Below are 12,157 nucleotides of genomic sequence, written 5' to 3' on the forward strand. Positions count from 1 at the left end.
TTTTTTAATTATTATTATTTTATTATTTGTTTTTTTTTATTAATTCACTTTTTATCTGCAACATTAGTCCAGATATTAAATGCATGCTGTTTGCATGCTATGACTCTGTATTTTTATGGTCACATAATCAGCAAATGTCTATTATGTTTGGTATGGTGGTGGCTAAAAGGATGATCCTGATGGATTGGAAGTCCACTTTACCATCTACTTTTTTTAAATGACTGACTGAAATGGTTGCTGCTCTTTAGCTTGAAATAAATCATTTTGCTAGGGAAGATGCTTCTAAAAAGTTTGAAAAATCTGGGGCCTCTTCCTTGCTTATCTTTTTAAGAGTTGAAAGTAGGGCACTTAGGATTCATGGACAACTTTACTCTTATTTTTACACTCCATTTTCAATGTTATGAGTTAAATAAATAAAACTTAAAGTGTAAAATATTTACTCTATATGGTGCATGTTTGCATGGACTGGTGCTTGTGTTTTTTTTTTATTATTATTATTTTATTGTTTTTTTGTATTTTTATTAATTAAACTTTTCTGTATTTGTCCTTATAATTTATATAAATGCTGATTTGTTAACCACACCACATACCTCAGACATGATCTGACAATTTAATTAAAAACAAACAAATCAAACAAATAAAGTTAGTGCATTTTCAGATTTCAATTTTAGATTACAAAGGCAAACTACTTTTATTTTCTTAATGACATGCCCAGATAAATGGTTCATCACAAAATTATCAATGTGAGCAAACAGAATTGTTAGTTTAGATTTTATGTGAACTTTAAAGTTAGTAACTTAAATCTGATTATTCTTTGTGATTTCTTTAAGATCTTAACAGTTAGACAGTAAAACATCAGTGTGGATTTATTCATAATACTGTCAGAATGCAATGCAGGTTTTACAAAGAAATGGTTCTTGAAGAGTGATCAATAAAATATGCAAAAAGCAAACCTGCAGCATGATTTTCTTTTCAATTATTGTTATTGTTCTGTGTTTCATACGGTAGAAGCCTGTTCTTTTTAAAGCTAAATGTAACTTTATGAAAAATAAGATGTAAAAATGTTTCTATTTAATGGGTCTATATTGGTACGTTTACAAATATTGGTACCTAAAAATGACAAAGTTTTAGCTTTAAAGGGACCGCCAAGTGGCAACTTTTCAATACCATTAATTCGGACAATGTTTAAAAGTAACATCCTTCCCTCACAGGAGCACATTTACTCAGTAAATCCAGCTTTTAAAGAAAAGTGACTTTATTGCACAATAAAATGTGCGGTTGTGGGGGTGTGGTGCCTGTGAGGTAGAATAGAGGCGTCATTCCTGCACTGCCTCAATGCATTGAGACTAAATAATCACCTCACTGCCTTCCACACCATTTCCCATCTGCCCCACTTTACAGAGCACCAAAAATATCAGAGGCAGAGTTGCATTTAACCATCGAATCTGCAGTCGGAAACTTATACCCTGCTGTTTTTATTACCCTAGAGTCTCAGCCTAAAAAATATGAGCGCAGGCTCTGATCTGAAGCTAAAACATCTCTGTCTGGGGGAGATTTACCTTTCGAGTACCTTGTGGATTATGAAATTGTACCAAGGGAGATTTTAGAAGACACCGTTCATGAGAAATGAATCATGAGCAGCTAATTAGAATCTAAGAAATGATATTTTGTGTTTGATATTGATTGGAACATGTATTACAGTTACTGATTTAGTTCTTTTTTTAACATTCACAAACCTGCTTGAACCAAAATGAATTCCTTTGACTCTGTGCCGATGACATTGGTAGCTGTGCAGTTGTAACTGCCAAAGTCGTTTTGGGAGTCTGGAGTGACCTGAAAGACAAAAAAAAATCACGTCAAAGCACCACCTCTCCGACTTTAATAGCATGACACAGAAATGAGCGTGAACTGTTTAAGGGAAGCCCATCGCCTTTGCAGTGGTAGTGACCTGCTACTCTGCCCTGCTGCCATTTTCCTCACTCGATAATTATTGAGTGAGAGAGATAGAGAGAGAGAGAAAGAGAGAGAGTCTCCATTAGCTCCAGTAGCTTAGTAAACTGTGCCATGGAAACAGGAACAGTGACAGAAAACATTTCTGGCTTTACAAAATGATACAAAACAAACAAACAAACAGTCAAAAAAAACAGATGTGTTGATGTACTTCGTTTCTTAAAGGGATAGTTCAACAAAAACTAAATTCTATAAATAACTCAACCTATACTTGTTTCAAACCTTTATGAGTTTATTTTTAATCTGTTGAACAAAAAATAACATAGACCATAACCATTGATTTGCATAGTATTTAATTACAGATTTCCATAGTCTAGGATTACAGGTTTTTGCTTTCTTCAAAATATCTTCCTGTATGTTCAATAGATTAAAGAAACTCATAAATGTTTGGAAAATAGTGAGTACGTTTTCTTTTTTTTAGTGATATATCCATTTAAATCCCCTCAAGGAATATCATGTGATGGAGCTCCACCCACAAGTCATTATTATATATATTTGAATAAATATTTACTTAATATAAATATAAAATATATATATTTAAGTATTTGAACACGACAAGGCAAGATTTTTGGTGTTTTGATCTATTATTAAATGTTTAGAAAATATTGTAAAAACAACTAAAATCAAGTTTTTCTGCAAAACTGTGCTACTTGTATGTTGCTGTGGGTTGATTTTTTCTCCCAGTAATGTACATGTTTAACATGTATGAATTGCAGTCAACTAAAATGCATGCACTGAAATATTTTACATGCATAATAATGAGAGTTTTGAGATGGAGGGGGCTTTATTCTTCTTTATAAAAACTGCTGATGAATTTCAAATTATGTATAACACATTACAGTCAGAAGATTGGTTTATGCCAGTGTATAATTTTTGGATCAGGTCACTGGGCTTGTTTTGGACTATTGGCTTTTGGGCTGGATTTGTTACACACAGTATAAACGCGTCAATTAATAAAATGTTTGAAGATCAAACATAGTCCTAATTGAACTAATTATTTGGGCTTGGATCAACTAAGATATTGAATAAACAGTGTGCAATTGAATTTTTCTTAAATCTGGTTCTGGAATCTGTTTGGCTGATAGCTGTTCAATATTCTTGAAATAACAGCAATTGTACCACCTCTTCACCCTTGTGTATTTCTCCGTCCACATACAGCTACAAGCAGAGGACACTACAGTTTGACAAATATTTCAGCTGTTGGATAACATAATGTACTTTTGAGGCTTTTTTTAGTCAAGAATGTAATTGTGTAGATTGCAACTATGCAGTTTATTTATAAGGATGGTGCCTATTTTAAAATCTTTATAATTTCGGAGCATCAGATTATGTGCATCGGCCGCTATTAGCCTGCCTGAGCAGACCAAAGAAAGTGACGGCTGATGTTCCGCCACAAGATGAAACAGAGGCCACAAAATGCATCCTCGGGGGAGAAAAACAGCGTTTTCTCAGCATAAGTTTCAAACTACAGCTGAATAAATCCTTATAAATTAGGTAAGTGACATTCTAAGTCGATCTCTGTCTTTTGTATTTTGCTGTGCTTTGACTTTTTCGAGGTTAATTATTGTGATATCCTGATTGCAACAGAGAAATACTGGGACATATCTCTAGACTGATGGAATTTCATGTCGTTCAGCCTTATAATCTTAAAATATCAGCAAAACACATGTAGCAACCGTTTCTGCTGTTCTGACATCAGCTGCAGATGTGAATGAATGGCAGAAGAAAGCAGTTTTCATACAAAAGGATTTTGAGACTCACCGTCTTTGATTTTCGTTTTTGTATACACAATTAGGCTGTCAAACTGTTGCAAAAATGCAATATCACATAAGTAGCATGCCTCTCACCGGTGCCGATATACAGCCACATGGCACTGCTACTCATTTGATAATGCTTGTATAAATAAATTTAAGCGTTAAGCATTTTCAAATTCAGACTGGACAAATAAACACAAATCCAAACTATATTATAATCATTTTAAGCTCAGGTCAAAGTTGGGAGATTGAGACATAAAATAAATATGTTCTATGCAGTTCTATAGTTATTATAATAATAATTTGTTGAAGCTGCTTGAATTGTTTTACATTCAAGGCCTGGCAACCCAAGATTATAAGATTAGATGTGCTTGCCATTCAATATGTACACTTTGAGATACACAGTTCTTGTGATTGTGATTCCTATGCAAACAGCATACTTTGTGCTTATATTTTATTCTACTGAAGCCTCATAATGCTGTGATCTGACCTTAAAAAGTCTTTACAGACTGCCTTCAAATGAATATAAACTTCACAAATCTATTATTTAGACACAACACATTAAACAATCCAATCTGTGCTTTACAACTTTCCCCCATAAAACAAACAAACACTGCACTACACAGACATTCATAATCCAATGTTACACAAGAAACGTAATAATTGTAATTAACGTTATCGGCTAAGCAATGCTTAAAAAACTAAATCATAAAGTCAAGCGGCCAAAGAACCGAAATGACACGAATTGCTCTGCCACTCAATAAAAACAATTTATTCCCAGCGCTTGTAGACTGATAAGGGTGGGCAGATGTGTTTACTAGCTCTATTTTGTACATAAATGAAGAACAGAGGTTATATTCAAAAATAAACGCCAATTACTGTGCTTCCCAATGCAATATCACCAAACACTGCTGCTATGATTTAATATCAAATGCTGAAGTATACAGGAAAATGAGCTCAGAAACCAATTATTAGCGTCAAACAAGTCTTTAGCGTTGAAGCTTTAATAAGAGGGCAACTAAAGACTCAAGCGCTGATGCCATACCTCCAGGAAGCTGACTGTGGGGGTGTTGTAGATCTTGACGTTGGTGGTATTAGCGCTCGGCAGCTGCTGGCCATCCCGGAACCACAAAACGGAGGCACCCGGGTGAGCGAGGGCCTCGCAGGTGATATTAGCTGGATTACCCTCCCAGGTGAACACCGCCTGAGGGCCCTGGATCTTTGGAGCATCTGTAATTATACACAGTGTCAGCAAAGTGCACCCAACACAAGGACTGTTATGGAGGAAGACCTGAGGGCAAAAAAAATGATGGCTTCCAGCTGGCATCCTTTTACCATCATGCCCTCAGCTACCTCGCAATTTCTGATATCGGCACTGTAAAACCTGATGAATTCAGATTACTCAAAAAAAGAAAAGCACCTAATAAGATTTGAGTAACATCACATTTTTAAAAGTTTAATTAGTAAAACTTCATTTTATTTTATGCTACTTTAAGGATGTACTTTGTTTGTAGGGTGGTGATTTGTTTGCATTAACTAGTGACAGCAGCTTTATAAACATTGCTTCGAAAATGCTTTAAAAGCTTTAAGATTTTTTTTGTGTCGAATGAAATGTTTCAAAACATGTAGCAAATTGGCAATATCACGTGATTTTAGTAAACAGAGCTTAGAAACTTTTTGCTGCACATCTTGTATGTTCACACTAAAGACAATTGCCTTTAGATGAACCCAAAGATAAAAGCCTAAGGGGTCCGATTGGAAGACCTTGGGGGCCATTCAACTGGACCACGATGACCAATCCACTCTTCAGGAAACTGTTCATTTAGGAATGCTCAGACCTGACACCCATAATATGGGGGTGCACCATCTTGCTGGAAAAACTCAGGGAACATGTCAGCTTCAGTGCATAAAGAGGGAAACAAACCATCATGTAGCAATTTCAAATATCCAGTGGCCTTGATGTTTCCATTGATGAAGACTAGCCCCACTATCTTTGTTGTCTATAGTGTAAAGATACAAGATGTGCAACACCTGAAACTATGGATACTGGAAGCCTGTGCTGGCATTTCTCCTGCGGTTTTGCTATTAGTGTGTGAAGAGTGGGAGAAGAGGGTTGCATTGACAATCCAACACAATGGGCAGCACATTGAACACATTTTATAAGTGGTCAGAAACTTTTAAATAACCTATGAAAGAAACAAGTTACGTAAAACCAAGTACACTATTGTTTTTCTAATGAAATTCCCAATAGGTTTGATGTGTCAAATGACCCTCTTCCTATTGAAAAAACAAAAGTTGGATCCAAGACGGCCGACTTTAAAATGGCCACCATGGTCACCACCCATCTTAAAAAGTTTGGCACCTCACATATATTAATGTGCCGCAAACAGGACAGCAATATCACCAACCATTCTCATTTTATTAAGGTGTATCCATATAAATGGCCCACCCTGTACAACACAGTCTGATGCAGAGAATGCTGGAAATGAGACATCTGCTTCTATTTTGTTCTATTTTTGTTTGTTAAATTAGCCTTCATCCAGTTCAATTTTTGAGTTTAGATTTTTTTTAGTAAAATGAACTATTTACATATTTGAGTGGAATGATCTCATTAGTTAAAAATGAATCATTAATTAATTGCACTGTTCAGTTTTAACTGTAGCATGAAGTCTATTGTCTGATGTTCACCTTGGCTTACTAGACTTTCTAATCCAGAATTGATACGTGCGGTTGAGTCATCACATTTCCCATAAAGCTGTTGTGATAAGGCACATATCCACTCCAATCTTATCTCTATCTCTGCAGGACCACAGCCTGCAACACCGCTGCTTAGATAATCTGCTCGTCCCAAAACATAATGTCTGCCTTTGGATGAAACAGGCAACGAAATCTTATCACAACTTTGGCTGAAATGAAAATTGGGAAATGGGAGACTCAAAATGATTTCAGGAGGAACGTGTTCACAGTGTGTCAGTGTAAGTAAACTTTGCATAAATATGCTTACTGATCCAAAATGGCTGTCAGCCTGAGACTTCATTTTTACTGTGAAGCTAAGCTGTATTTCACGTAATCTCCTTTTGAAAGAGAAATTCTGCTTGTTCTTCAAATCTTAAAAGTACACTTTTAAAAAAATGTATTCGCAGATAATATAATATTTCTGACATTAAAAGCCACTTAAATGTATTGAAAAAGTGTACACCTTGATGAAGCTATAGATGTAGGATGCATGGTTAGCACATACACCATTGAAACGTCTCCTCTTGGCTTATATTAATATCCTCTCATATTTTTTTTCTAAATCCTTGTTTTGTATATTTCTAACTAATGCTTTGTAAACATCCTACTTCATCTGCCACTGAGGTTTCACACTCCTGTCCAACTGGTGGCAGTAAATGCAGTACAGTGGTCCCTCGATATTCATGTTATTCTAAAAATAACCCACAATAGATGAAATCCGAGAAGTAGTCAGCTTTATTTTTTACAATTATGATAGATGTAATGTAATGCACCAAATATTAATTTAGACCGTAATGGCACCCTACAGCTGTGTAATTTCTCCTTTGCTTTAGCATGTCAGAAGCATGTCAAACTTTTTTTTTTGCAAAGGTTAGGACCATCCTTTGCTTTTTGTGAGCTACCACAGATGCCTTTGGCGGTGCAGAATGTTTTGTTTATATATATCAGTTTGACTTTCCACAATGTATTTCTTATTCTTATTATTTCTTTTTAAATCTTTTAAACTGTTCAATTGTAACATTTTCACATTCCCCAAAATAATATGCAGAGGCTATTATAAATATAGCATTGTAGATTTTAGAAAGTTGCTTAGAAACTTGGGGAGAAAACTTGCAAAAATACAGTACAGCACTTCAGAGTCACACCGCTAGCAATCAAAGATTTCTGTAAATTTGGAAAGCTGGATGCATTATGTACTGCTAAATGCGCTATCTAATCTAGACGCAGAACACAATGCGCTGTAAAAAAAAAAAAAGCATGTCAAATCGCACAAAAAAAAATCCACAAAACTGCAAGGCCGTGAAAGGTGAACTGCATTAAAGCGTAAGACCACTGTATATATATCTATGGCAGTAAAATATATTTTATATTGTTTATATATTTATATTTACTAAAATGCATCAATTTGCCACAGGAGACCTTTATTCACTATACTGGATTCAACTGAATGAAGAATTCATATACACCTATGTCATATAATCCTTTTTTGGTGAATTAACCCTTAAATCATATTTTTTTTTTTTGTAAAGCTTGACATACTCCAAGTCAGAGATGCCCAAACTAAGTTGGCCCATGGTAAACTTTAATTTGGCCCACCAACCCATCTGAGAGGGAGAAGGATGGGGATGGTTTAGATAATGTAATTTTAAATTTAATGTTACCTTTTATTTGTTTTATTGTTAAGCTACAAAAAATTAAAAATTCTAATTTAAAACTCAAATTAAATGTTTCAATTTAAATGCTGTAATTTAGTTCAAAATGTACATACTGTCACTCAATGGATCGAGGACAATGAAGAGACTTTGGTTAGCAAATAAAGGCAAAGGCAGATTCTGCTAGACCCGTATATTCAGGATTTAACTCCACTGTGTTATAAATGTTTATGTTTTTTTGATGTTTCAAGTGATGAAATAAATTAGAAAATTACCCATGGCAACTTTAATGTAAAATGGTTTGGTACATTTATATCATGCCCACTGCTCTCATAAAAATTGGGAAAAAATTGCTTGAAGGGGCTAATAATTTTGACCTTAAAATGGTTTTCATAAAAATTATAAACTGTTTTTACTCTAGCCTAAATAAAACAAATAAGAATTTCTCTAGAACAAAAAATATTATCAGACATACTGTGAAAATATCCTTGCTCTGTTTAACATCATTTGGGAAATATTTAAAAAAGAAAAAAAGATTCGAAGGGGGGCTAATGATTCGGACTTCAACTGTACATTGTCCATAGATGTGCTATAGTATGTTGTAAATCTTTGCTGTCTAAAATAAAATACATTTGTTAATTTATTTAAAATTTGCTTAGCCTGTAACACATTATTTATTGTCTCTACTTAATGCATTCTTAATGTAAACTTACATATATAACTTTGAAATGTAATTGTTCTAATACAGAAACTTCACACTAATAGCAATGTAAAGCTATTTAAAATTGACTATGTCTTATTTGCTTATCAACAAGAATGTCAGAAAAAACATTAAACACAATAAATAACTAGCATAATAATGATTATAAAAAATGGCTTTTAATGTTTATTACTGCCATGCCCTTTAAAATGAATAATTTTGAATTGTTTTGTATTTGATTCTACTATGTTTACATAGTGTTGTAAAGATGAAATATTTTAAAACTGCCTAATTAATTTGCATTTAAATTAAGTACAAATACATTTAATTTAACCAGACTACACTATCTACTGAAAACACATTAGCCTGTTTAAGATACACTTCAGTAGATTGATGGATTACCCTTGAAAGGACAGAAAAGACTTTATAATATAACCGTGTAAATTAAATCAGCATTAAAGTACACTAAATGCCTGTAAACATACTTTGAAGTGCACTCTAATCATATTATAAGGCAGTGCAGTAGTACAAGTAAACATAAGTGGATCAAAAATGACTCTTAGGTTCATCTAATTGCATTTAATCTATATTTAAACTCTAAAACATTCAAAAATCAATGCCAATTAACATGCATTTAGGTGTTTAAAATCATTACATTTAATTCACAGTTAAGTATACTTTTTTGGGTTAATATTCGAATCAACTTATTTTGTTTTCAATGTGTAAGCTATCAATTTTAAATATGTAATAATTAAATGACCTTTACGTAATAAATCAGTCATGCTTTTCCTATGCAAGCAGAGAGAGTGAGAGCAAAAGTGTCTTACGATGGGAGTGAACAATCTCATCTAGGATCATTTGAAGCAGACAAAGCACCTTTTCTTATCACTAATTACTGCGAAACGCTGCGTGCACTCAACCAAGAAGCTGATTACTCACAAGCCAAGCTGTAGCAAACTGCATTTCCACACAATTTCTATCAATTGCACATTGTGATGCTATCTCAGGAATGGGAGAAGACTTTTTGGGGCAAGAAAAATTAATCCAATTAGACTTTCATTACACTTCAAGCTTCACTCCCTCCTACTTCTCTGAATTAGATTGTGGGAAATGTGCAAGCAGATGAAAATAACTTTAAAGCCAGCTTTACTGTAATTCTCTACCTGGCAAACGGCACAAAGAAACATGCACTCAGCCAACTGCAGTAAACATAATCTGATCAAATAAAAGCGTTTGTTCTCAAAATTGAGTTTTAAGAACGCGAAGATGCCAGTGTTTCATTTCATACGAAGAGCTCTGACTGTAGGAAATCATCCTGAAAGCTGTAAAATGTATATGGCTCTGTGATTTGAACTGTGGTTTTTGCTGGAAAGAGAGTTTATTTGTTTGAAACTGACATATAAAAAGGCCATAAACCATCTATCCCTTCCAAAAAAATGTCTAGTAAATACATAAATCAGTTTCTTGAAGAAATTAAGGAGAAAATCACTGATTGTTGGATGCAAAAAAAAGTTAGTAAATCAAATCTGTCAAAACTGACCATAGATGTCTGCTTTTAAAAAATGAGGCAAGACACTGCAGGCAAAAACAATGTTTTTCATGCACCTTTGAGATTCTGTGGTTTTCTCAAATCGATTGCTATTTCTCCACTTCAGCAGCACTTAAACTAAAAGTCATAGTTTTACTCATATCTGTATTCTAAAGGCTTTAACAGAAGTTTGTTCATGCATAATTTTCATAAATTTATGCAATATTTTATTACACTAAAAATGTGTAATTTACTTTTTTCACAGTATTTTAAGAAACAATAATAAAAAATTTGACTCAACATAAAAAATAACCCGAATTAATCCAGTATTTCAATTTGTACTAGTAATGTATGCAATATAGTGCATATTTAATAAAATTACACACTGTAAAACCCAACAGTCAACTTTATTGAATGAAATGAGTGTAGTTAACTAAAAAATTACTGAAAGTTAATTCTACTCATTTGAAAAAAGTTTTGAACTCAGCGTTGAATGTAATGAGTTAATTAAATACCTCATTACTTCAACTTAAATGGAGTAAGTTCACAGTACTCATTAGGATTAGTTTTTGAACTTAAATGGTTTGTTGCAATCGGTTTCCTCAAATGGTTTGAGTTACCTTAACTTTTTGTTTTTTACAGTGCACCATAGTTGCATATTTAAATTCATAATAAAACTAAAATACAAGAAATGTCCACAATTCTTAATTAAATCAGTTAACTGGGAAAGTATGCTGATGACTATTATTTTTTTTTTATAATTTGGTTTTATCTTCTTAACCTGCATAATAATTTGGTTACATCATATTTTAGACATTATGTTGAGTGTTCACTGACAAAGTTCCGGAATTTGTCCTATATTCTACTGTACATGAGCTCATTTGTCCTATTCTGAGTCCAACATCCAGCTGTGCAAGAAAACATCGGACATAAGCAAAGTCATCTTTCCCTACTGTATTGTTTTTAAATACAGAAAAAAATTGACAAATATTTGAAAATATTTGAAATATTTAACAAATATTTGACAAGTAATTCTAAATCTTGGACCATATTTTTGAAAGAAAACATGACCAATAAAAAGTGTGAAGTACCAAAAGCGACCTGTAATAAAAACAGTTTGAATACTACTTTGGTTATTGTTGTTATCCATGAGTTTTCAAATGTACTTTTTTATTTATTTATTTTTTTTTACAAAATTTGCTAGAAATATTGTGTTGTTCTAAATCATTATTATTATTATTATATTATTATTATTATTATTATTATTATTATTGTGTTTTATTACTCAAATGGGCTGTGTAAGGAAAGTTAATTGTGCTGGCCAGTTTGTTATTTGTTTATAAATTACAATAGGCTACAGTTTTTAATTTTAAAACTTTTCTAATGATACAGTATATACAGCAATAATTTTGTATTTTAAAAAAATAAATATTTGTCATATTTAATTATTCTAAATATTTAGGAAACTTTGTTGGGTATAATTACCATCCGACAATCTAATTCATATAAAATATTGCTTAAAATGTCACCTAAATTCAGTATTTTAAATAGAAAATAGGTGCATAACTGAAAAAAAGTCAACCTTTTGAAAAAGAAAAAAGAACCATCCCCTTCACCAGGCTGTCTATGGGCCTGACATGTACATGCAAATGTCTAAAAGCTTGCAAAATCAATTAGAAGACTATCAAAACAGCATTAGTAGCTATTATTAAGCAGACAGTCTACTTATGTATATTTTAATGAACTACTAATTTATTAATCTGCAGTTACAAACTAA

The 12,157-nt window shown here is 33.0% G+C and overlaps 1 protein-coding gene across 34 annotated transcripts in view; it reads right to left on the minus strand.

Moving 5' to 3' along the window:
- Positions 1-12,157, minus strand: part of ncam1a (neural cell adhesion molecule 1a) — a 411,497-nt gene that overhangs the window by 80,839 nt on the left and 318,501 nt on the right. For all 34 annotated transcript variants that reach the window (XR_015519418.1, XR_015519419.1, XR_015519416.1 and 31 more), the window contains 2 exons: positions 4,810-4,994; positions 1,737-1,833 (listed from right to left, as the gene is read on the minus strand). Coding sequence is in view for 26 of the 34 variants with exons in the window: in XM_087299154.1 (XP_087155280.1) it covers positions 1,737-1,833; positions 4,810-4,994 (282 nt within the window). In the remaining 8 variants the exon portion in view is untranslated. The remainder of the gene's footprint in view (positions 1-1,736; positions 1,834-4,809; positions 4,995-12,157) is intronic.

This window comes from Danio rerio, chromosome 21 (assembly GCF_052040795.2).
Source record: "Danio rerio strain M-AB ecotype USA chromosome 21, GRCz13ab, whole genome shotgun sequence".
NCBI lineage: Eukaryota > Metazoa > Chordata > Actinopteri > Cypriniformes > Danionidae > Danio > Danio rerio.